This window comes from Hippoglossus stenolepis, chromosome 21 (genome assembly GCF_022539355.2).
Source record: "Hippoglossus stenolepis isolate QCI-W04-F060 chromosome 21, HSTE1.2, whole genome shotgun sequence".
Classification (NCBI taxonomy): domain Eukaryota; kingdom Metazoa; phylum Chordata; class Actinopteri; order Pleuronectiformes; family Pleuronectidae; genus Hippoglossus; species Hippoglossus stenolepis.
Window position 1 is genome coordinate 19643682 of NC_061503.1, and position 25750 is coordinate 19669431.

Genomic DNA, 25750 nt, shown 5'->3' on the forward strand with positions numbered 1-25750 from the left:
AATGAAATCACTGTCAAGTTATTTGATTTATTCAAACTAACTAAACTTGATAGAAACACTTAAATTAAATGTGACTGAATTGAACTTATGTGATAAGGTTACATGGAAATGTTTTACTTGCTTTTTCTGAACCTTAATATCACCAAATTAATTTCTAATCACGATCTCTCCCTGACCTGAATCACTGCTGTGCACAGAACTAATACAGATGCTGTAATTCAATGATGTTCAGGGTTTTGTAGAATTATCCACAACACCTGATGCTCATGTTTAGAACAAGTCGTTTCCCAAGAATCAGCTCACAGTAAAATTCTTACTTAATTTCATAAAAAGGGAAGTGTACAAAAAGAGAAGGGCGTAAACTGTGAGAAGTCGGATGGACACGGCTGTTTGTGCAGAACAGACACAGAGGAACCACTTAACAGACACAACATTTACATTGTATATGATTCATGAGCTTTTAGTTTGCAGTCAAAACAGAGGAACATATTTAAAACACTCAAATTCTGGAACATGTGCAAGTAGCATCTTGAACTCTTTATTCTTGGATTGTTTTCAACTTAATGAGCTCAGAGATATAAGAAGTGAGCAGCCCTCCTCCCTCCTCCCCCCCTCCCCTGATTCATCATCTCTAAAAGAAGAGCGTTGGTTGGGGGGGGCTTCCTCCTCCCCTGTCTTTGCCAGTGTGGATCCTATGGCTGATATCTGCTGAATGTCAAAGGCCTAATTGTTTTTTGAAAGAAGGGGCTGCCAGCACAGACACCGGCCCCTGTGCCAATCTATTCTCCAGAACCGTGTGATGCCTGGACGCTCCAGGTGCCACCGCCGGGCGCTGCCAGACTCTCAGCCACCAGCGCCTGCTCGGGGAGCTTTTGGCATCCGTGTAGAAAAAGTCAGCTCTGTTCTTTATTGTCAGAATATTGAAGCCCTCATGGTACCGACGGTCGACTGGCTGGCAGGAAGGCCGGCGTTGGCACAGGCGCTGCAGCACGCCATGCAGGGATTTCAGCCAGGCTTAGTTACCTCTGGAGAGGGGTTTTGTGGTTTGAAGAAGCAAGGCTTGATGCCAGGTTGACCTGAGTGCCCTGCAGAAACAGACAGCCGTGGCAGGGTGCATGTCAACAAGCACTGGGATCATTTCAGGTCCTGTGGCAAATGGCAAGGCTCAGACATCCAGCTCTCAGAGACGAGGAGCCGGAGTCAAGTTTTCACACAAAAACCGAGAAAACACTTTTTGTTGTGGCATCAAAGATCTGTCACATGTCTTAGAGACTAAAAACCTGTAGTGGAGTTCAATACAGTTACGACATGAGGAAACAAGACTGTGTTATAATGTGGCTGTTGATTAAGTCATGGTGATTTCAAACCTGTTTACAGTCACTGAACTGCCAAGAGGCACGACCACAACTTTCCTCCGAGCTTCACCAGCGTGACGGCTTCAGGGCTGCACACGAACACGCGATGGAGCAAAATGCAGAGAGTTATCATGTTTTCATGAAAACGTAACAGGAAAAACCAGTAGTACTGGTTAAGGACAAATCAACACACTTATCAACTGTATTATCCAGTTGGTTTATCACGTACGCTACATAAACAGGCCACTGTTTCAACAAGGGTTGGGTAAGTTATGGTTAGCTTGCAGAATACTGAGTATGAAATGGGTTCTGTATGTTGATTTTTTCTGTTTATGGACATTATATGTGTGGATTATATATCAGTTATTTCCACAGTTCAGATGAGACTGTGTTTGACTCTGGATTCATCTTCATTAGGACAAAAACTCATTCTGTGCTTCACTCTGAGACGAATCAGGAAACGATGCTTGTGTCTGAAAAGATCAAATCAGGTGATGTTCACCTTCAGACCAGCATCACAGCTCCAGTGGATAAAGAGGAGCTGGGAGTGTTGGGAGTTCTGGGATCAGGCTGAAGCAGGAGGAGAAGCCCCAGCAGGTCACACAGAGTGAGGAGAAGGAGGAGGAGGAGGAGGAGGAGGAGAAGGAGGAGGAGGAGGAGGAGGAGGAGGAGGAGGAGGGCCTCCTTCAGATCTCCTGCTGTCATTAGAAAACAGCTGTTTTACCAGTTTAGTGGCAGCACGTGAATGCGGCATCTGTAACGATAAGATCGATTTAACTAGTTGTGTAAAGGAAAATACATCATATGCAAATCCGGTTTGAATTTTAAAAGTAAAACAATGAATCAACACACTGCTGAATGAAAGCCCAAAGTGGCATTAAACCATGTTCAGATTAAAATATGTTTTATTTAATACGCACAAGTTAAATGTTGATTTGTGTATAAATATAAACATGACAGGTAGATTTATCTGAAACCCTGTTTCCGTGTGTTTTACTTTGAGGACCTGGCGGCTGGTTTCCGGTGCAGTGGACCGGTGCGTGTTAACTTGACGCAGCGGCGGAGTCCAATGGAAGAGTCGGTCGCATCCCGGAGGAAACAATCGAGACAGACTCGGTCCGGAACCAGGAGCTGGATTCTGGAGCTCAGCTCGTAGCCCGGCTCGGTTCTCTCCCGCTGGATCAGCGCTCCTCTCCGCGGCGCCGCTCCCCCGCCGACCCGCCCGTGACGCCGCCTGCTCGGCCTTGTTTATACTGTGCGGAGCGGCTGGACGCAGGCGCGCAGGCCCGGTCCTGTGCCTCGGCTCCGGAGAGTGTCCGCTGCGGATCGGCCCTTTAGCTCCCCAAGTAAGAGCACACGCACACACACCACCGGCGGGGAGCGACCGTGGGAACCGATCCCGGTTCGGATCCACCGGCTGCTGCAGGCACTTTACTGTGCTTATTGTTAGCTGCTAGCTTCGAGCTAGCGGTTTGCCGGAGTGACGGCTCTTGTCTCCTCTGTTGGGCTTTTGGCTAATGCTAACGGCTAAAAGTCGAGCTAACGCACACAGTGACGTGAATAAACGCGTTGTGCTGTTTGCTAAATACACGTGTTTACCAAGTCGCCGCGTGGATCCAACGGCTGACTCACCCGGGTTATTCGCGGTACTGGTCATTTCTCCTGCTAGCATCCAATCGGTGCTGCTAGCAGCCGTGTAGCGGCATTAGCTCGCTGGCTAGCTAACGTTAGCCTTGTTTTGTCAAACCAGCTGAGAAGTGCTGGAGCGGAGGAGCTGATATTTACAACCCCCGTCACACCCAGAGCCGCGTGAGCCGCGAGCCCAGCACCAGAGACCGGATCCCTGGGACTGGATGACGAGGAACGAACCGATTCCTCAGCTTTATCACAAGTAGACCTGAAAGAGGCCGATTCGATGTGGACTGATGCTCCATCATTCAGATAGATACTGTAATGACCCTGAGGAGCTGTAGGCACCCAGGAGCTTCACATGCTCACAGAGCCAGAGAAGCACCTGGTCATAATGGAGACCAGTAGAAGGTTGTTTAAATTACCAGTAAGATCAGAAAACACTGAAGATGAGTGAGGAAAGTTGACCTGTTAGATGAAGTGATCTCCACTGACACTCGCTGCTGCTGTTCAGTGTTTAAACTGAACCGATCTACTGTTCTTCAGTGAAACTGTATGAATGAAGTGTTCCCCTCCATGTTGTCCATTCAGTTCTTCTCCTCTCCTCCTCACAGAGAATATGACCCAGATGCAACAATGACGTCCAGATTTGGTAAAACCTACAGCCGCAAGGGAGGAGAGGGCACGTCCAAGTTCGACGAGGTTCTGTCCACCAAGAGAGGCACCCTCAGCACCAAATGGGGTGACACCACCTACAAGGCCAAAGTGGGCTCCAAGCGCGCCGGTGCCACCAAGAACGACTCGGTTCTGGAGGTGTACAAGAGGCCTCGTCCGAGTGGAGATGGCTTTGAAGACCCGTTCGGGTTCGACAGCGACGACGAGTCCAAGCCGGTGTCGTCTCGCAGCGGCAGCAAGGCGTCACCCGCCAAGCCGGCCTCAGCGGAGCCGCCCCAGGCAGAAAGGCCGGGCCTCTCGCTGGACACGGGGAGCAGGTCCAGTCTGCACGGAGCCTCCCACACCTTGGCATCTGCTCGAGGTGCATCGTGGCTGTCCGGGGACCGGAACCAGCCGAGGGTGGTGGAGGACACGGCTCGCTTCTTCAACAGCAGCAGCGCTATCATAGGTAATACTTTGAAACATGTTAGCGTCTGTACGCACGGTATTTATTATTGATTAGTGTGTTGATTCATTTAGTTTCTTAATTGTTTACTCTGTAGATGCCATTTAGATTTGAATGATAATCAAACTAATTACATGCACAGGTCTAGAAATGTAATCGCACTGGCAGATATTCACTAGTTTGATAGGAAAAATATGAATATACTTACATTACTGTTAAGATCACAGTATAACCACAGATCAGATTGACATCAGATTGAAACATGCCTGTCCCTGAACAGGTAGAAGTTTAAATGTTTCTACAAGTTGCTCGGTTTATGTTTTGAATGTCTGTTAAATAATGACAACAATAAAACGTCTCCTTGAAACTGAAACTCCTCGGAAACCTTGAAATTTGATATTAAACAGGAAGCAGCTGTTTCGCTTTCGGCCTGATGGCTTCAATCAGTCACAGAAAGTTTAGTTTCTCTGAGTTTTTTAGTTCGTCAGTGCATCTTGAGCTCGGATCTTCATTCACATATATTTGAAAACTAAATTAGACGAGCAGATCCGATGCGTCAGTCTGGCAGCTTCCTGAGGAGCAAACAGAAATCCATCTTGTGACGGACTGCGACAGCTCACAGATGCTAACCCAATTCTGCAAACCGCATCTTCTATAAAACTAAATACTCTTTCGGTCTTTGCATTTCCCTCCATCCGAGCCGTTTATAATCTAAAGGTCAAAACGATTCTCCAGCTTTCAGTGATTTTCACAGGAGCGGGGGTCGGGCGTCGTAAGACTAGAGTTGCACGTTGTGCAGCTTTGTGTTAAATCATTTAGGCTTGAATAACAGCCCGTAAGTGGTTTTTGTTCGGGGGGCTTCGGTTTTGGTGATTTAATTTTTGACCAAACAGCATTGGGGGAATTGGGTTTTATTGTTTGTCCTCTTGCAGCCTGTCACTGTCAGTTCGTCACTTTCGGCTCGACTTGCCCTCAGCTTTTCGTGACCGCTGCTGGCCACCTGCCAGAGACGCGAGCCACTCCAGCTGACTCCCGACAACAAGCTGTGCCTCAGTGAGCACTTGGACTCGGAGTAACATATCCACAGTGTGGGGACATTAAGCCATGTCCAAGGGAAGTTAATGCAGAACCAAAGTTCAACTGAAGCTCCGCCATCAATAGCCTTGTTATCTGTTTACTGAGACTGGCGCTGTTGACTCAGTAAATATGACAAAATCCTTGACCAAGTAATTCTTTTGAGGAAAAATGTGCGAGTCGAGCTGACAACTGAGTGATGTTTTTACTCAAGAAGGTTATGAATCAATGTTTTTTACTCCGCTAGAACGGACAATATAATGAGATAAATTGCTCAATTTTAAATACCAGGAAAAAAGGGAAATTGAAGTTTTTTTCCAGCCTATATTATGGTTATTTATTTTAAAGGTGAGTTGTATTAAGGGAGTTGCTCTTTTCCCCCGTCGTCCACAAACATAATTAAGAGCAATACTTGTATTGAGCAGCACGGCTTCATCAATCAGAGCAGATTGCATCCTTGTGGCCTGCGGGCATTCAGTGTGTCAGACCATATCAGACTTATTTTGATAAGTCTGAATTTGTGTTTAAGAATCTAAGTAAGTTTTTAACTAATTTAATCAAATGGATTTTCTATACTGTACCATATTCAGCTTTTATTAACGCCCTGGGTAAATACACGGGATTGGGACTGCGGCCAAACCAGACCTTTTTTCAATTGGTTGGCTAAAGCCTGATCCCGTCTGATACAGAGGGATCTGGGATCTGTTTACGAACGCCAGCCGTCAGAACCTCCACTGTCATCCTCAGAAACACATGCTGCCGTTTCCTCTTGCTTAGTGCTGTGAGAGGAGCATAAAGTCACATGAAATAAACAGAAGCAGCCGTCGATGACATGTCGTCATGTGTCAGGGAGCAATGCAAAGACGAGCACACAGGGTGAAAGGTCTCCTGATTTGTTCGTGTCACTTTTGTCAGGTGCACCACAGCTTTTTTTCTTTCTGGCTGGTTAAGAGACGGTTTTCAAAACCAGTCCACAACTTTTCATCCTAAACTTAAACGGAGATAATTAAACCAGGTAGAGAAATGCCGACATTGAGACAAACACATGGGACTTAATGGTCCTGTATGTTTTTACCTTCTCAGTCGATTACAGTTCCTGAGAATCACACGCACGTTAACCTGCAGTATAAGAGTCAGAGCTTTAACCTCTCTCACTTTGTTTTGCTGATGCTGTGAAGCAGTGCGACATGAAGTCAGATAAGGTCTCACTCACCTTCTAAGTGTTTCATCTTTTTTTTATGTTTTTATTTTTCCTCCACCACATAAGGTCAGAGGAGAGCGAAGCAATGAAATGTCCTACTTTTCTGCACTTGCACTCTGACGACAAAGCCTTGACGACAAAAACCACAGGCCCTTTTCAGAGCACATGCAGATATTTTTTGATCTTACAATGTGAAGCAATTTCCTGTCTTTGCTCACAGTAACGAGTTCAGTATTTTCACCGGCTTCTTATCTGTGATGGCAGAAACGACCAAGGCTGCTAATAACCAGAGTGTGAATGTTGACTTGGCAAACGGCCCCAGGCCCCTTTTTGATTTTTCTTGGAGAAATATGTCAGCTGGCACGTCGTAAGAAGCTCCAGCTGCGTTTGTGTGCGTGACCTGTTTCAGTTTTAAAGGTGCTTTTTGAAATGGTGCAATCATTGTGTACACCGTCGATCTGCTGAGCAGCCGGTGAAGTTAACCATAAGCCAAACTGTGAGCACTGTGTTGTTTCACTGATGCTGGAGACTGTGTTTTGTAGGTTGCAATGAAACTGTGCTCGAATGGTGTGATTAAAAATAATAAATCAAGTCCAGAGAGTAAAATATCACAGGGTCGTTGGTTTTTTAAATAAAACAAGGAAATCTATTTGAAGAAACTCTCTGGAAACCTTTGATGGTTTTACCCTTAATTACATTTTATTCTGACATTTCATAGACCAAGAAATTGATCTGTCTGGATTGAAAATGTAGAGAAGATAAAACTAAATGCACATTACAAGGTGGTCGGAAATATTGGTGCTGATTTTAATTTGAGCAGTTTTGTGTTATGCTTATGGTTGATGTGGTTTAGCTTTTTTCTGGTGCTCTGAATCCTCTGATAAGTAAAGTTAACGTAAGAAAATCCACATCGATGTGATGTCAGTGCATTATAACCATAATTCTGAATGTGTTCTCTCTTCCTGTTCCGTAGGAAAGTCCCAGCAGAGTTCCTTATCATTACTGGAGAACCAGCACAGCTACTCATGGTACCAAAATGCTTCTGAGAGTGACAAGAAGCCCCTGGCACAGACCACCACCCTGAAGACGGGCTCCAAGGCAGAGGCCTCCTATAACTCTTGGGATGCCATCATGGGTCTCCGTCCACCCTCACCTTGCCAGGAACCTCGTAACCCCGCCCCCACGCTCTCCTGGGTGTCAGCAGGTGTCACCATGGGCGGCTGTGACCTGGGCCCGCCCCGACGCGAGAAGCCCCCGTCTCCACCACGTCTTCAGAGTTCCATTGAGAGCGAGGACCTCGGGGGGGACTCTGACTTCCTCGTGGAGACGTCGGACTACTCCCAGACATCCTCCTCCTCATCACTTGTAAGAAACTCTAACTGTCGGACTTACAGGAGGCCGAACAAACAGGGCAAAGCGCAGGACTCCAGCGCCTTAGCTAGCACTGTTTTTGGTGCAGATGTTTCCAAACCCTCCTCTGACGGCAGTAATAAGACAGCAGGTAGTGGGAGAGGACGGGGCCGGTCAAGGGACTACACAGTGCTGCCCCCCTCCTCCATATCAATGTGTAACGTCACCATCCAGGACAGAGTGGTGGAGGAGTTTAGCAGCGACGCAGCGCCCTCTAGTGGCAGCAGTGGTGCCGGGTCGGGCAGCACGACGGAGCTGGGAGACGCGGGATGGCAGCGGAAGAAGATGGAAGAACAAAACTCAAGGTAAGAAACATGAGGTTGTAGGTCTGTTGTTGTTTTTCAGTCCTGGCAAGGTGGCGTGTTTGTGTAGTTGGCTTCAGTTCACTCTATTGTTTTTGTTTAGTTTTTTTTGGGGGGGGGTGTAGAGCCTTATCTTCTGCCTGGCTCTAGAGTTCTGGACACAAACACTGATACACTCAGTTATCGGAGCTCGTTGTCTCGTTAGGCAGCACAAAGCTCCCTGTTTGATAACCTGCATCCTGTAAACCTGCGTTCTCACTCTGCAGTAATGAAGAGAAGCAGATAGCAACAGCACTTAAATCACGTCACAAGTTTTCCAGGCAGCGTCACAGAGTTTACCTGCAGTTTGTCTTTCACACACGCACAACGCAGCCGGAGGTTTTCTGCACAGACACCAGGATGCTGCCTGATTGCATAATTCTTTTGAGTTGATTCTTATTAATGAACGAACATAGACTTCACATCTTAACTGTTATTCTAACACCCGCCCTGTGTGCAGGATCAGGCCGACCCAGCCCAAGACAAAGAAGGACAGTAAGCTGGAGCTGTTTGGTTTTGAAGACGCAGACACGCATCCGGAGAACAGCTCAGACAACACAGAAGGCAGCTCCAACTACAAAATCAAATACTTTGGCTTTGACGACATGAGCAACAGCGATGGCTCTGACGAAGACGACGTTGCTTTCAAAGCAATGAGGAGGGCCAAGAAGGCTGCCATGGCAACCGCTATGGATACCGCTATGGACACCGCTGAGGATAATGCTGTGGATACCTTGGAAGAAACACCGACGGAGGAGCCGCCCGATCCCTTCGAGAGGCTGGAGAGTTATGAAAGACCGGTAGCCAAGGAGTACAAGAAGCACCCAGAGAGGCAGGAAAGCCGGATACGAGCAGGTTAAAACACACACACACACTTCCTGTAGAAAGTCTTTGTGCATTGTTGGATGTTTGATTAAGCCCAGAGAAACGGGGAGGTTTTGATTGCACACATTTTGTCACGCAGCTCCGCTTCATAATGACAATGAATTCATGTTTAAATACATATTTACATCGACGCTCATCCCACATCTGAAAAGCTCCAGAGCTTCTTGTTCAGATATGACTACATGTTTGTACATGTAAACACAAACTGTGCAGTACTTTGTCTCTGCCAACATACCAGCAGACATGAGCATATCCTCCCACACACGTGCTGTTGGGACACGATGCCCTGACAACATACTGTCTCCTCCTGTAACATGTTTGACCTCATCCTCAGTGGCCACAGGGTGTTTATCTGGTTTGACTTGGACCACAGCTGAAACCTTGCTGATGGTGGCCGTGTGCTTTACCTGCAGAAATCTTGGACTTCTCGGAGGAAGGCCTCAGGGTGGTGGCGGGCCCTCCCCGGAGGCTGCCCCGGGGCAAACCAGCTGAGAAGAACCCCGACAGCTTACGGAGGATCTTCAGCGCTCACAAGAAGGTCAGACACAAGAAACCACTTCACCCACATCCCTGTGAAGCCGGAGACGGCATGTGGTCACACTTCATGAATGAGTGCTACCTGTATATTGACCAATCATGTAACATGAGTCTGGTGTTTGGAAGTGTCGCATGTTAAAGTACCTGGATCTGTTGTGAAGATCAGATAATCAAGGTTGTCGTAATGTTTACCACACTAACTGAACCAAAACCAGCAATTAACCAATCCTGGTATTGTGTGTGTGTGTAATCAAACCCAGATGATATCGCATTCCTATGCTTCACAAAACTCTGTGGTTTCCCTAAAACTATTTAAAGACATAAAGATGACTCTTTCTTTCTTCACCAAATGTGGATGAGTCCGCAGCTGAAAGTCCCTGAACCACTGACCATGTCCCCAAGTTGGAGAAACATTTGTTGAAAACTACAAGCAGCTGATTTAGGGAAACGCTGAGTACCGTTTTTAAAAAGTGAAACAGGTTGATAGTTCCAGGAGGAAGCAGTGGACTCTGGTTGGCAGGGTAAGGAAGTCTTGTTTGGTTATGGTCTTTTTATTGGATATACAATGACGCAGCACTTATCTTTATATCGGTTGATGGGGACACATCTCAGGTCCAGACAGAAGATTAACCACGCAGCGTAGACGGTCAGCTGTCAATCACTAAACCTTTTTCTACTTTCATTTTACAGGCGTTTAAAGTTTTTCCTAAATGTTACTTTCCAACAGAAGCACTTTGTTTCTCGCAGTAAAATCCGTCGGGTTCAGTCTAGTTTTTAGAAACTGTAAATACGAAGGTTTTATTTTGATTAAAAACAGACGAGCATCGACTGAAACGTCATGAGCCACAAAATCTGGTGCATTTTATCTCCACTCATAAAAGTGTGTGTGTGTGTGTGTGTGTGTGTGTGTGTGTGTGTGTGTGTGTGTGTGTGTGTGTGTGTGTGTGTGTGTGTGTGTGTGTGTGTGTGTGTGTGTGTGTGTGTGTGTGTGTGTGTGTGTGTGTGTGTGTGTGTGTGTGTGTGTGGCCTGTGAAGCGCTAACGCTCAACTGTAAAACCTTCCCTTGTTTCATTTCGGAGAGATGTGTGTGTGTCCACCTACACTCGGTATGACTCACGTGTGTGTCGTGTTATGTGTGTGTGTGTGTGTGTGAAGAGCTCTGGTTTATTCTTGAGGGGATGGATTGAGTCCAGTTTGAGTCTCTGGATCCGTATTGATTTCATAAGAACCCTGTGTCTTTTTATAGCGGAGCCAGATCAATATCATCAATCGAGTGTAATAGCAATGGAAGCCTCGAGCAGCTCATATTTACTGTATGTGAGTCGTCAGTGTTTCATACTTCAGGCTCCGTTTAGCTCTGGTGTGAAACATGCTGCAGGTGAAACCATTCGTCAGGAGCAGATTGTAGAAGTGATGATTTGATTCCGCTCTGGTTTGGCTGCAGGATTGTTGTTAATTAGATCTAAATCTGCTCCTGTGATGTGCAGAGTTTGTCTCTACGAGCTCCGCGAGGCGTCTCTGTCTCCGCTGCTTCTTATAAACACGTTCTCCTCAGTCTGCAGCATTTTAACTTTCTATGGAGCCGTGGTGCAGGCTGGTTGTTTAATCGGTTAGACTAATTTCAGAATTTATATTTGAATTAGTCTCTGGAACAGTCACGAGTCATTGCCTCTGGTGTTTTCATTACTGTTTTGTAATGATGGCAAAGAAAATAATCATTTTGCAAATAATACTCGTTTATTTTCTCATAGAATCACGGTGAACTTGAAACTAATCTTTCCAGCCAGTGTAACGTTGGAATATCATGTGAATCACGTTCAGAACAGGAAGTGTTTTATTGCTTCGATTAAACAGAAAAACATCCTGAAGACAGAAATAACAGAAGTCAACAAACTACTCAAGACAGATTTTTTTTATAATACAAGATTTAGCTATTGTACATTGAACAGAATGAACAAGAGCTCCACTGTGAATCATGATGTTTATTATTTTCCAGTGATGTATTCATAATAAGGATGTAAGGATATGTCTGTTAGTCTGTTTGCTGTCATGAGACCTTGAACTCCATCGATTCGTATTGAGCTCTGATCAAAGGAAGTTATTCTCTAAATATAAAAGCGTTTAACTCGTTGAAGGTCATGTGAGGTCGGGGATTTCTCCGGCCTCCAGTGAGAAAGTGTAACTGCTGCATCAGAATGACATAGACAAAAAGAGGAGTATGTAATGAGGGTCGGTCACGGCTGATGTCCCAGCTGCTGAATGAGGTCAGTGTGGTTGTTAACACTGATCCAAACTGTTGGATCGGTGCATCACCAAAACACAAACACCTTACCGATGATCCTCTCCTGGCACTGATTTCACCCCTAGGAACTCAAACGCCACTTTGACTATGTAATCAAATGGCTAATAACATGTTGCCAACGTTAAATCAGCCGGGGCCCTGATCAGCAGCTCTGACTCACGGGCTCTCCACACAAACTTCTGCAAAGAACAAGATAAGTTTGTTGTGAAATTTCTCTCTGAGCAGCTAAAGGGAACTTGAAGTGCCAAAGTATGAAGGTAATTTCCTCTGCGCCCTCTGCGGACCAGCAGTCAGGGTATTAGCAGACACTTTGCCCATAGGAGCTTGATAATATACATAATGTACTTTCTCTGCTTCTCCAGTTTCATGCCCTGACTCTCCCAACCACTTTCCTCCCTCTCTGTTGACTTATGTATTCTCCCTGTCTCCATAACTTCCCCTCGAGCACTTTGTGTTTACTGTTACCTCCCGACCGATGCCCTCTCCCTCGTCCTCCTCGCTGCTTGTTTTATTATACCTCTCCTCCCTTCCTCGGTTCTCTCTGTATCTTCCCTCAACACAATCTTGAGTGCGACCTGAGTTACGCTCATTATAAAAACAATAGCCCTTGAAAGTGACCAGCCTCTGGAGGAGTCATCAACGCTCTGCCTCTGTTACAGTAATCTGTGCGTACGTGGCGTTGGAGGAATGCGCATGTTGTTCGGTTATTGCACCGAGGACGCTGGGAGATATTAGATGTTACCATAATGACGGGATGTTGATGGACTCAATATTTAGGAGACGAGTTTGGTTTATTAATGTGTTGAGCTGTTATTACATCCACAGCAAAGATCCTCTCCAGTGTGATTCTTCTCACTGAAGAACCACATATAGATATATTTTAATAACAGGGATAATGAGGAAACGCACATCAGTTGATAATTGGTCTGTCCCATATGCTCGTACATGTGATAACTCAGTTTTGGTACAAAAACCTTTTATGAATAAACATATTTTTCCACAATACTTTGTTTAAATTGAAAGAAAACCTCTCATATGTTGTGTTATCATAATCCGGGTGCAGCAGAACCAGTTTGAAATGATGCAACAACCTGGACGTTAACATGTTGTATTTACTTCCCCAATAATAACAGAAAAACGATCGACTATCACTTTTAAGTGGCAATATTTTCTCTGTGGGTATTTCCTCTGCTTGCATGGTTTAGTTTTGCACCTCCATAAACTTTGTGTCTTACAAAGGGCTGATAAAATAAATTAATAAAAGTCACCGCACAGGTCAAGAAACCCGTATTTTGATTCCATGGTTTGATTCGTCAGACTGAAGGCAGTTGTCTGTTAATAATTCAAACCCTGCGACTCCAAAGCGTCGTTCTGCTTTTTCTTTTGTTTTTTAAATTTTCTTTTGGGCCACAGCAGGACCAGGGCCACTCGCCCCCATGCTGCTCCATGACGAGCGGGGCAGGGCGGGTGTGGTAGGTGTCCGCCTGTGTCTTCCAGATTACTGTAGCAGGCTTTAATTTGGTGTGTTGATGTTCCAGCACAGCAGAGCTCATCCCCGACCTCCTCTTTTGTCTCAGTTTATTAACCCTGCAGTGCACCGCCCCCCCCACCTCCCTCCACACTCTGCTCCACAGCCAACTCTCTCTCTCTTTTCTATCATTTCTTTCTTTCTGCCCGTCCTCCCCTTGTTTCTGCTTTTGTTTTTCATTATGAATACCCCGGCAACCACCGACCACAGGTTTGGCAAAAGTATACAAAGAGGCAGGAGTCGAGCCAAGGCTGAAAAGATGAGTGTGTTTGTGCTTGTTGTAAGTGTGTGTATCCTGCTGTTTGATCAGTGCTGGCGGACTCTCACCAGTTTAATGTAGGATCCTTCCCCTCCTCCTCCTTCCACCTCTTTCTTTACCCTCCTCTCTCTCTTTCTTCTCCTCCTTCCTCCACACACTTTTATCTACATCCTCGTTTCTTGCTTCTGTCCGTCTGCGCACTTCTCGTTCTGTCACGTTTAAGTGAAATTACTGAAGTGTGACATTACGAAATGAGATGTCTTTTCATTATTCATACAGGAATCTTTTGACGCAATGTGTGTTTTTTTTTTTTAACACAAGTCTGTGTGCAATTTAAAAAAAATAGACCTCTGGCAATGTTTTAATAGAAGAACACGGTCCTGCTGCCTCCTCACTTTCCAGGACACGCCAAGAGAAGCTTCTGGACAAATAGTTAATTAGTAATAAACTGTTTCATTTAGTTTAAAAACACAAAACTAAATTGAATTTTGTAGTAAAAATTCATGATCAGATGTGAACTGAATTCCCTGTTGAAGATGTGATGTTTCCTGAGTTTTGATCTTTATTTGTATGTTTTGGTTGTATAATTCAGATCAAGGGTACGAGGCTGGTATGAAACATAAGACTTGTGATCAGTGTTGAAATGTGACCATGTCTGGTTATATTTTATTCATGCTGCCTGATCTTTGCCAAAACCCTTTTGAATCTCACCTGTTTTTGTGACTGGTTTTTATCTCATAATACTTTTAAATAGTTTTACTTGGACGGTTTGAGTGTGTTCTATTCTTTCAGTCTTGCATATCATTTATACATTTATCTTCCATATTTGCTGCAGAGATGTTTATCTGTTCTTGTGTGTTCTTGTTACAGTCTCCCACCAAAGCTGTGTACAACGCCAGACATTGGGCGGTGGAGAGTGAAGAGGAGCCCCCCGCATCTTTCGTTGCAAAGTCCCAGACAGCTCCTGTAAATACACACACACACACACACACACACACACACACACACACACACACACACACACACACACACAAACACACACTTTTACTTTCACTTTCAAACACAAAATGATTTTGGTCAGTGCCAAAAGTATTGATGTTCCATATTTCTTTTTTTAAAATCCATTTTCCATCATCTCCTCCGTCTGTCCAGGCCACAGTCTCAGCTGGAGGAACCAGTAAGGGGCCCTCTGACGCTCAGAAGGACGATGGCGTTTTCAAGACTCCTCCTCCTCCTCCCAAGGTCACGAAGTTTGTGACCCTCCCCACGGATCTCTACCAGGACACTATCACCACACTCAAATGCCGCAAAGAGCACAAGGAGGTACGCTAAACATTTTCCTCCTGAGTCTGTATCACTCCACTCTGCAGTGAAGATGTATAAATATTTTAAAAGGTATTTCCGCTCGCTCATCCTCTTTGTTTCTAAAGTTGTACACAGTCGTCCAGCATGTGAAGCACTTCAATGACGTGGTGGAGTTTGGAGAGAATCAGGAGTTTACTGACGACTTTGAGTATCTGGCCACTGGTCTGAAGAGCGGACAACCTCTCAACACACGATGCCTTAGGTAAGAACCTGCTGCCACGCCCCCTGGTGGGAATGAACCGCGGCCTCTGTGGTCAGCTTCTGGCTGCCTTAGCTTTACAATCCTTCCCTCTGTAAAACACTTGTTATTCTTTTCACCGTTTGCTCATGCTGCGTTCTTCTGTGTGTTGTTTCTCCAGTGTGATCAGCCTGGCCACCCGCTGCGCCATGCCCAGCTTCAGGATGCACCTTCGGGCCAGAGGGAAGGTGGCTCAGGTCTTCAAAACCCTGAACGACGCCCCACAGCACCCGGTAACCAGCAGCTCACCTACAACTGACAGAGGATTGTGTAGTTTTGTCCTCAGACCTTAGACTTGTGTTTTCTTGTTTGGAGACGACGGGATATAGAAGTGATTTTGTGTGTGTGGTCAGCTGAAGGTTGTTTAAGATGCTGCATGGAGTCATAATGTTTGAGAAGCTGAAGTCAGAGCAGAAACCTCAGTGTGTTCATGTCAACATTTAAAGGTTTTCCCCATCGTATTTTCATCTACATAGATTTTTAAATAATAGTTATATTAAGAGTTAGAGAAATACTTCATTCAAACTGACATTAAGCCAAAGTTTTGTGAAAATTCAGGCTCTTTTAAAAAAAATGATTTTGGATGACAAATCTTTGTTGAATTCAAATTGTAAGTAACATGAATAATTGATTCCCTCGTCTCTGCAGAATCTTGCTCTGTGCACAGCGTCTCTCATGTACATCCTGAGTAGAGACCGGCTGAACATGGATCTGGACCGGTCCTGTCTGGACCTGATGATCCGGCTGCTGGAGCTCGACCTAGACCAGGCGGGGGGGGCAGTGTTGGACTCCACTGCTCAGTTCAGCGCCAGGGAAATCGCCAAGATGAAGGAGAAGATCAGGAAGCTCTGTGACACGGTGCACAACAAGCACTTGGACCTGCAGAACATAACGGTACAGAAGATCCTTTAAGCTGCTCCTCAGTCAACTTGACTCATAACCGGCCCACGTGTGTCAAGATATTTCTAGGAGAAACCGTGGAGGTGTTTACTCTGAATAAACGCCTCCTCCTTTTGTCCCTCCTCTCTCCCTGTAGACCGGTCATTTAGCCATGGAGACGTTACTGTCCCTGACGTCCAAGCGAGCAGGAGACTGGTTCAAAGAGGAACTCCGGTTACTGGGAGGACTGGACCACATCGTAGATAAAGGTGAAATGTATTATCATGAAGTCGTAGTGACTCAAAATGACTGACGATGATAGATCTGTTTTCTGATTGTGTCCCCGTGTTTCGTTTCTCCCTCCACAGTGAAAGAGTGTGTTAATAACTTGAACCAGGAGGAGGAGGAGAAGAAGCTGGTGTCGTCTCTGTGGGGAGCCGAGAGGTGTTTACGGGTCCTGGAGAGTGTAAGTACGACACTGACCTGGAAACATCTCCCCTGGATTACGTCCCAGTACAGACTTTGACATGACACGTGAACTGATCCCTAGTCTGATCCATTAGTGTGAATGATCCATGTTACATTTAGGTTGTTCAGTCACAGTCAGGTTCAATGTGTTGGACCCATCAGGAGAGATTTCTAAAGATTTCCCCACGACCGTCATCATCCAACATGAACTGTACTAAAGCAGCAGCAGATACTCTGAAAACTCATGTTGCTGCATATTTCCCAGACAGTTAATTTCTTGTTGTACATACAGGTCACGGTTCACAACCCGGAGAACCAGAGCTACTTGATTGCCTATAAAGACTCCTCGCTCATCGCCTCTTCTGCTAAGTGAGTAAACTGACTTCTCAGCCCTGAGCCCACACAGCAGAGCTGCTCTGGTATGATAACAGGTTTATTTTTATCTGGTGCCACGTCTCTATGATTTTCTTCTTCCTCCGCACCTCTTGTTAATCTGTGTTTATTCTGTCTTTATTTCCTTTCTTCTGTTGGCTTGTCACTGAGGAATTGTTGTGCACTATGATGGTTGAAATGTTCTTTAAAGAAAACTGAGGACATAGTGAATACTTTAAATGTTTTTTTCTGGAATATAAAGACACTGAACAATGGCGTCTAAAATCCAAACCATCCACGTTGATTTCCTCTCTCAGAAACCCTGATTAACTCCCTGAACAACTGTACAGACTGTGTGTGTGCTCTCCCGTCTCAGTGTGACTCACTGTGCCTGATGGTTATTATGCGAATCATTATCGGGGTTTTGTTGTTCAATTTCCTGGTTGTGACATCCTGTCAGTCATAGCGTTGACCTGTGACCTCTGAGCTCGGCCCGACAGCTGGTGGAGCGTCAGCAGAGGGAGGTCAGTCCACTGTGGAAGGGACCTGACCTTGTTCTCCTTCCTCTTCTCCTCCTAGCGTCTCTGCCCTCCAGTGTTTCCAGCACATATTGTCTCTCTTTCACAGAATCTATCAAAATAAAGGATAAAATGCCAAAAAATATACTTTAACTACAGTCTTCACTTGAACTGAGACATAAATCAGGATTTATGCCAAACTTTGAACTTGTTAATTTGTGTATCTCTCTCCAAAATATGTTATCGGTTGAAAACCTCTGAATTCATTTACCTTCTCGCTCCTCCTCCGTCACCCTCTGTGTGACCGGACCTTCGCCCTCTGCAGAGCGTCTGCAGTGAGGGGGGGGGCTGGATGGGTCAACAAAGAGCTGCTGTTTCAGTGGGTGACACAGGCCTTAGTCTGAGCATTCAGCTGTCCTCGCCCTTAACTCGATTAACCCCCCAAACCACAGGGTGAGCCAGAGAGCGAGCGCTGCCACCTAAACCACACACACACACACACCCCCCAAAGCTGTGTAATCTTTACTTTTATGGAGTCAAGGTCTTCCTCCTCTCTCTTATGCTGCTGTCTCTCTTTTCTGCTGTTTCACTTTTCTCCTCCTTGTTTCCGCCTCTTTGTTACTTGTGTGTGTTGCCCTCATTGTTTCTACCCAAACTCACCCCTCTGCCTCCCCGAGTGTTTCAGCTGCCGGCCGGACTAATTCAATCATCTCCTAAACCACCGTGTTTGGACACACACACACGCACACACAGACACACACGCACACACAGACACACACGCACACAGACACACACACACACAGTCATGTTGCTTATCAACTCTCATCTGCGTATTGGCAGGAACTAAAGATTCTTCTCTAAAACCACAATTATATGTTTTACTTTCTTTTGCGGCCTTGGCCTCATTCTTACAGTTGTTATCTCAGCTGCAGAGGAAGTTGAGCAAATGAACTTCAACACAAGGAATAGAAAGAAAAATTATATCGTTGTTTTGTTGACTCTTCTTTATCGCCTACTTCTGTCATATACACAAACACACACTCTGACATATACATCCTAGTCCCTGTCCCCGTCTCTCATCTCAACATTGATCCTGACTCCTCTGATGTTTTTCCTGTCTTAATTTCCTCTTCTCGCTCAGACTCTGGTTTTTACTGTGTTCAGTCACTGCCGTCATTAAATTTAATCTAGTTATTTACATCAGGCTGCTGACCTGCTTTGTCCCCTCAGCTGCTGCAGCCGTGTGTGTGTCTGTGTGTGTGTCTGTGTGTGTGTGTCTGTGTGTGGACACACTCTCTGTGAATGCTGCTCTGTTTTATGATGGAGTTTTAAAAGAAAGAGTCGAGTCCAGTGAATTGAGTTTGTGTCTGAGATAAACAAGTGACTCTGATTTATTTATTAAATATGATAAGACAAAGTAAGTGAAAACACAGGAAAGCTATAAACAATAAAAATAGACTTGTGTGTGTCTGTATACACATGTAAAATGAAGTTTATGTGAAATGTATAAAGTTTTGTAATAAATATCACAGAAAGCAAAACCCTGTGAGGGATGTTCTGTCCGTTTCACTTGAATTGACCATCAGGTTTGTTTCTAACTCGTTTCTCCTCATGTCCTCTTCTCTTCTCCTCTCTTCTCCTCTCTTCTCTTCTCTTCTCTTCTCCTCTCCTCTCTCCTCTCCTCTCCTCTCTCCTCCTCTCTCCTCCTCTCAGGGGTTTGGGCAGGTGTGAGGTGATGATCCAGCGTTACAGCAGGGAGGTGAACTCCGATGGAGCCGTGGTGGGGAAAGCAGTAGAGAACTGTATGAGGGCCATCATAGGAGTCCTGCTCAACCTGACGCACGACAACGGTGAGCATGCTCACACTGAACACATGAGGAGGAGGTGAACCTTACTGCAGCCTCTAAACACCATGAGGAGCTCGTGTGACTTCATCTCAGACCGACGTCTACTCTGGTCCAATCTCCTTTTGTCTGAGCCAAAGAACGTAGCTTCTCCAGTGGAGGAAACTCTGGAAGGTCGTTTTTACCTGATCTTTTTATCTAAACGTGGGGAGGAAGGGAGGGACTCACATGAACGCAGGGCTGGACGACCACGACTAAGAACAGAGAAGCTCAGAGCTCCACCTACAGAGGGAGAGGGACTTCAATCTCAGCTCAGGACGACTTTGATTAACGTATCTTTACATAGGAAACAGTTAGTGGCTGTGACTTTAATGCAACTTAAAACAAGAGGTTGATTCATTTGAGTCAACATCATTACAAACTAACCATGGCGGTTGTGTGTTTGTGTGTGTTCAGAGTGGGGCAGTACAAAGACAGGAGAACAGGAGGATCTAATCGTCACAGCTCTGAACTGCGTTCTCAGAGCTCCTCAGTATATTCCACAAGAGCAGAGGTTCGACATCCGTGTTCTGGTGAGTAAACCACGAACTGTAACAACGTCTACAACATTTAGAGTTACACCGACAGGAACAGAATTGACCCGTGTGTGTGTGTGGTGTGTGTTCAGGGTCTGGGCTTGTTAATCAATCTGGTGGAGTACAGTGCCAGGAACAGGTACTGTCTGATGGAGATGGAGATGGAGGGAGGTCAGGGTCCCTGTGACTCCACCGTCCTGCTCAACCCTCAGCACCAGGACCTCACCAGCAGCGGCCCGCTGAGCGCCATCGCTGCACTCGTACAGGTACAACACTCCTTCATGTTCACGGTCTCACTCCAGACTCTGGCTGCAGATAATATTTAGTTTTTAACTATCCATCAATTTCATTAAGTCTAAGATAACAAGCCAATCAGCGTTTCCCATCATGTCTGAAATTTAGTTTTCACTTGACCAGGATATGAAATGAAGATGTGTTTTTACGACAGTTCCTCTCTCGCCCTTCAAACTGCATCAGGCTGATTTTACACTTGACTCAGTGAATGGACTGTCCTGTGTCCCCTGTGCTCTCATTGTTGTCTCTCATCTCTTTTGCTGCTGTGGCAGCTCCGTTTCCCATGAGCACCATTAAAGCTTCATTAAAATCCAATCATCCTATTTAATCAGATTTGGCTGCTGCTCTTTTCCAGACTGACTTCCAGAGGTCAACAGGAGAATCGGACACACACACACACACACACACACACACAGGAACACACACAGACACACACAGGAACAGCTAGAGACAAGAGAGCACAGGGGAAATTATTCATTGTGTTGTCACAGTAACAAAAATAACATCATTTACTGAGCTGAGTCTTAAGATCATTGTTCAGAACTGGATTCAACCAACTAACTCCTAAATGAAATACCAGTCGAGGGAACCGGATTAGAGAACTGCTGGCAGCAAACCCCCGGTGGTGTTAAACGTGACACTTCAGTTCAACGGTCTTCTTCCTCCTCAGCTGTTCCTCCAGCGGGAGCAGGCCGCTATCCTGGCCGAGGCGCAGACTGATGACCTCATCAAGGAGGCGCCGAAGCCTGCGCTGGACAAGAGTGGGGAGTGGCAGGAAACGGGCGGGGAGATTCAGTGGGTTGCCAACGACAACCAGACCGACAAACCAGAAGAAACCAAGGACAAGAAGAGTGAAGAGGAGGACGAAGAGCTGGACCTCAACAAAGGTACAACTGCAAACCCCTTCTGTTGGTGTATTGATTTTTAATTTGATTTCCCAGTTTGTTAATTAGTGTAAAATTATCCATGAGTGTTTGCTCCTGGTCACCATCTTCCTCCTCCTCCTCCTCTTCCTCCTGTCAGCTCTGCAGCACGCAGGGAAGCACATGGAGGACAGCATCGTGGCCTCCTACACAGCACTGCTGCTGGGCTGTCTGTGCCAGGGGAGCCCGGTGAGTCCACACACACACACACACACAGACACACACACAGACAGATGCATGCACACTACCACAGACAGACACAATTACTCCCTCACAATAAGACAGATTCTAGATAAAGTTATGAAGCAGCAGAGAAACAGTGAATAGATTTCTAGTCCATCGTTTGTGTTGCTGCCGTTTTTGGTGACGCACAAAACAAATTCCATAACTGACCAGATTTTAACTTCACAACAGCACAAACCTTTAGAAGCTGTTTGGTTCACAACAAGATACAAGTAAAAGCTGCTTTTTGTTTCATGAGAACTTTAGTTAGTCTTAAGACTCTTGTCCTGTCATGTTGATCATAATGATGTAGCTGCTGTAGTTCCCTGTGTCCCTCATGTCCCTCATGTCCCTCATGTCCCTCCTGTCCCTCATGTCCCTGACTGTCGCTCTGTGTTTCTTCACCAGTTGAATGTTACTACTGTGAGAGAGAACCTGCCCAAAGGAGATTTCTCCATCATGACAGAAATGCTGAAAAAGTTCCTCAACTTCATGAACCTCACAGTGAGTCTCAGCTTTTTATGATCCAGCCTCACTGACGTGTTCAAACTATGAAATCACTTCATTCAAGTTAATAATCTACGTGTACAGAAGTTTCCATGAAGGGAAACTGAAACGAATTTACAAATTATAAAGAAGAACATCATAAAGTCCTGATTATTACATATATTTTCACTAAATAATAAATCCACAGATTAGTAGTAAAGTAAAAGTCCTCAGTGGTTTAATGTTACACAAAACATCACCAGTATTTTAATGCTCGAAGATTGAGCACTAACATAATTAATAATCTAACCAATTAAACAAAGGAAAAACTAATCACACACGTTTAATTTATCCATACACGTGTTTAATGTGAATTCTATTACATTTGTTTGCAGTTTAACGAGTTAATGAAATAATGAAAAGTTAATTGAACTGAAGAATCTGATCAGAGAACATGAACCTGAGGTGATAGAATAATGATTATTAATTAAACATGTTGCTTAAATGAAACATTGAGTTTGTTAATGAAATAATGAAGTGATTCATTATGATGCAAAAATAAATGAGTGTGATTCATGAGTGAGTTAAATTGTGAAATGAACAATTAATTCTAATGAACACGGTGATGATCAGTGAATGTCCTCAGAGCAGATCAGTGTGTTTGTGTGTGAATATGTTTGTTGTATGCAGTTGTGTGTCTGTGTTGTGTTCTCACTGACCTCTCCTGTGTGTCTCTGCAGTGTGACGTCGGCACCACAGGACAGAAGTCCATCTCCCGGGTCATTGACTATCTGGAGAACTGCTAGAGAGAAGCCTGTCTCACACACACTCACACACTGACACACACACAGACACACACACAATGACCATCACCATCATCTTTCTCTGCTGGAAACGGGAGCGTTGGTTTTCTTATTTCTTTTTACACACGTTCCTCATCACTTCTCTGTGTTGTCACCAGACGTTCTCCTCATCCTCCAGTTAAAAGAACTTTGTACTGTTTTAGTTCCTGACTTAACGTCACCTGACCATTTGTTACGACCTCGCCCACTCACCCTCATCCTTTTGTTTTACACACATTTCATTTGCTTTTCACCCGTTTTCTATTTGTAAAAGTTGCTCAGAAGGTTGTGTTTTTTTTCCTTCGTGTTTTTGCTCTTGATGAATTTCCTCAGTTCCTCTCCCTCCCTCCCTCTCCTCCCTCCTCCGACCGATGACCGATCGGAGACCATCTGTCATTCCTCTCGCCTCTCGCCCCCGAGCTCTGCTTCTGGAGCCGATAATCGCCAAAACAACTCAAGTAGTTAAAAAAAAAAAACCTCCCGACCAAAACAATCACTTTGTTTCTGTGCTTTGAAAGTGACGACGTTGACTCATCTCACCTCTTCTCTGTCATACTGTGTTCTTCCTCTTCTTCATCTCCTCTTCCTCCACTTTGACCTCTCAACTCCGTGTGAACGAGGCCCACAGAGACGAGTATCGATCTTTTCTGGCCAAAGAGCAAAGAAATGTCCAGACTTGACTCGAGGCCCTGAGCTGCAGGTTTTGAGAGCTGCAGGTGGTATTTTAAGCTAAATGCCTGTAAATGTTTGCACGAGTTTCGTTTATAAAACCTGACATTTCCCGTCTCTGGAAGTGAGAGCTCGTCTTCAGTCTTCAGCCAACAGACTAGAATTAAAGCGGTTGTTCTCCTTGTGCCGTCATCAAAACAAGTTCTCCCATCACGCCGAGCTCACTCCAGTCAGCCAACCACACACCTGAGACTGAAACAGAACGACCCTCCAAGTTGTTAAAGCTCTCTGGAGACTGTGAATGACCCCCCCCCCACCCCCCTTCCACCTGCACCAAGAGCAGAAACTTTCTCCTTTCTAACAACCAATCACCCTCCTGCTCACCATCTAATCTTTGTGTCTCTGCGGGACCGGAGCCCTCCAGACCAGAACCTGTCCTCCTTCAGCTCCTTTCAATTACCGCCCGTGTGTGTGCACGTCGCTCGGAGAAGAGCCTTCAATTACAGCACAAAGGCAGCGGAGACCCCCCCGGTCCTCGAGGTGAAGTCGAGCTGCTTTTCTCTGGTTTCGACCCGAGCCACCGGCCGAGAGGCTTTCAAAGATCTGTCAATCGTTTTCTTTCTCCTGCTCCGTAGTTTTTAGACTTGAGCTGTGAAATCCCAGAGTTCAGTTTGTAGTTAAACTTTATGGAGAAGTCGTCCTCTGGTTTTGACACTTTGCAGAGAGGAGTTTCTGTGGAGGGCTGTGATTTTCTTATCCCCTGCCGGCGTCGTTATTCCCAGAATGCATTTCAGCAACCTCAAGTGGAGAGTGAAGCTGCTGGAAATTTGGATTGTATGAATTTCTTGGGTGAATTTCTCTCTGTGTAATCATTCAGCCCAAAACGGCAACTGAAGAAATACTCAATACCCGTCCTTCAATGTTTTAGATGTTTGAAACAATTTCAGATTCCTCTCAAAATGAAAAGACGCCTGTTAAACAAACAAAACCCGACAAAAACAAGTAAATCATCAACCGCACTTCGGTCTGAGGGAGTTTTCTCTTTTATTTGCCAAATCCTCTTCTGCACGACGCTAATAAACACATACAAATGTTTATAATGGTTGATAAAAGCTTAATTAATGAATGTAGCTGGAGTAAAAGAAAAGTGAAACTTGAAGCAGCAGAGGTGGAGAGATGATTATTTTCCTGTAAAACTTCAGAACCACAGTTTGTAACTTGGACGATATTAAAAACTCTGGAGTTCTCCTGTCAGACTTAAAAAGACGTGAGACAACTTCTCTCTCGTGCTGAGAAAAGCATCCGACGAGTCAACTGAACGTCGTGTGTGAAATTGGTGTCGTGGCTTTTAACTCATTTATAAAACATTAGTAAACAATTATCTAATTATCAAAAAGGCTATATTAACATATAAATTGTACTTATTAAAAAGTCCTATTAGAACGTGAAACCCACCGTTCAAATATGTTAAATCCTACTTCTAACTATAACTTTAGAAAATGGTCAGTTCACTGAGGATGACGATTCGAGTGGAGAACAAGCGTTACGTTGAAAATGAAACGGTTTGATTGCCTCATGGGACAGAAAACACAAACCTCTGAGCAAAACACAATGTGAAGGCTTCAGTTGTAATGTTTCATTTGTTTTGTTGACTCGTCCCTTGTGTTTTTCCATCAGAGCAGAAAAACACATGTTTGTGTTTCCGTTCCCCCGAGAAGAGATTCCGTTGATTCATTTGTGTTTTCTTGTTTTGTGGAGTGGAACAGATTCCAGCTGAATCACTTTCTGTTGGATTTGATGTTTCAAGTTAGGAAAACTAAGTTTCAACTGTTTTTTGTTCTCATTTGAATACAGACAAGTTCTCCTGAATCTCATCTGCTGTTAAAGTTCAGAACAAACGTCATCCAGCATGTTCATAACCGTGATTTTGTATTTGTCTGTTCATCTGTGATCATTTACACACACACACACACACAGACACACACACAGTTTAACCCTCACACTCCCTAAAGTTTACAAGAGCTTTATTCACAGACGTCTGGAAGAATGAATTGAAGAGCTTTTTGTAAATAGTTCCTGTACAAAGATTTGTTTCCTCGTGTAGGAGGAGAGCCTGATGGGTAAATGGGGGGTGGGGTGGGGGGGATGTTGGGGTGGGGGTGAGGGGATTCAATTTAAAATTTAGACCGGTAGACTCTACTTTTCTGAATCTGACTATTTTTCATTTTCTAAAGCCTTTCTCTCCCAGTCGTGTTGTTGTTTTTGAGACAGAGCTTCACAAGCCAACTGCAGGAAAACTTCTTTGTACCCGTTTGCAGACGATGTCTTTCGTTACCATGTACATAATTTTAAAATAATAAAAATTGCTACTTTCAGTATTTCCTGCTCGTTCTATTTGCTCTGTGTTGTTGGTG

At 44.9% G+C, this 25750-nt stretch overlaps 1 protein-coding gene across 1 annotated transcript; it reads left to right on the forward strand.

Annotated features, from left to right (window-relative positions):
* Positions 1 to 2353: 2353 nt before the first annotated feature.
* On the forward strand, positions 2354 to 25714 carry LOC118100395 (wings apart-like protein homolog). The gene is made up of 20 exons (XM_035145425.2): positions 2354 to 2701; positions 3599 to 4107; positions 7353 to 8094; positions 8591 to 8985; positions 9429 to 9553; positions 14512 to 14607; positions 14794 to 14964; positions 15072 to 15208; positions 15366 to 15477; positions 15893 to 16138; positions 16281 to 16392; positions 16492 to 16589; positions 16884 to 16960; positions 19195 to 19331; positions 19782 to 19897; positions 19993 to 20166; positions 20865 to 21081; positions 21218 to 21306; positions 21748 to 21843; positions 22566 to 25714. The coding sequence occupies exons 2-20, from the start codon at positions 3621 to 3623 to the stop codon at positions 22629 to 22631; spliced, it is 3693 nt and encodes a 1230-aa protein (XP_035001316.1). The 5' UTR covers positions 2354 to 2701; positions 3599 to 3620; the 3' UTR covers positions 22632 to 25714.
* The last annotated feature ends 36 nt before the right edge of the window (positions 25715 to 25750 follow it).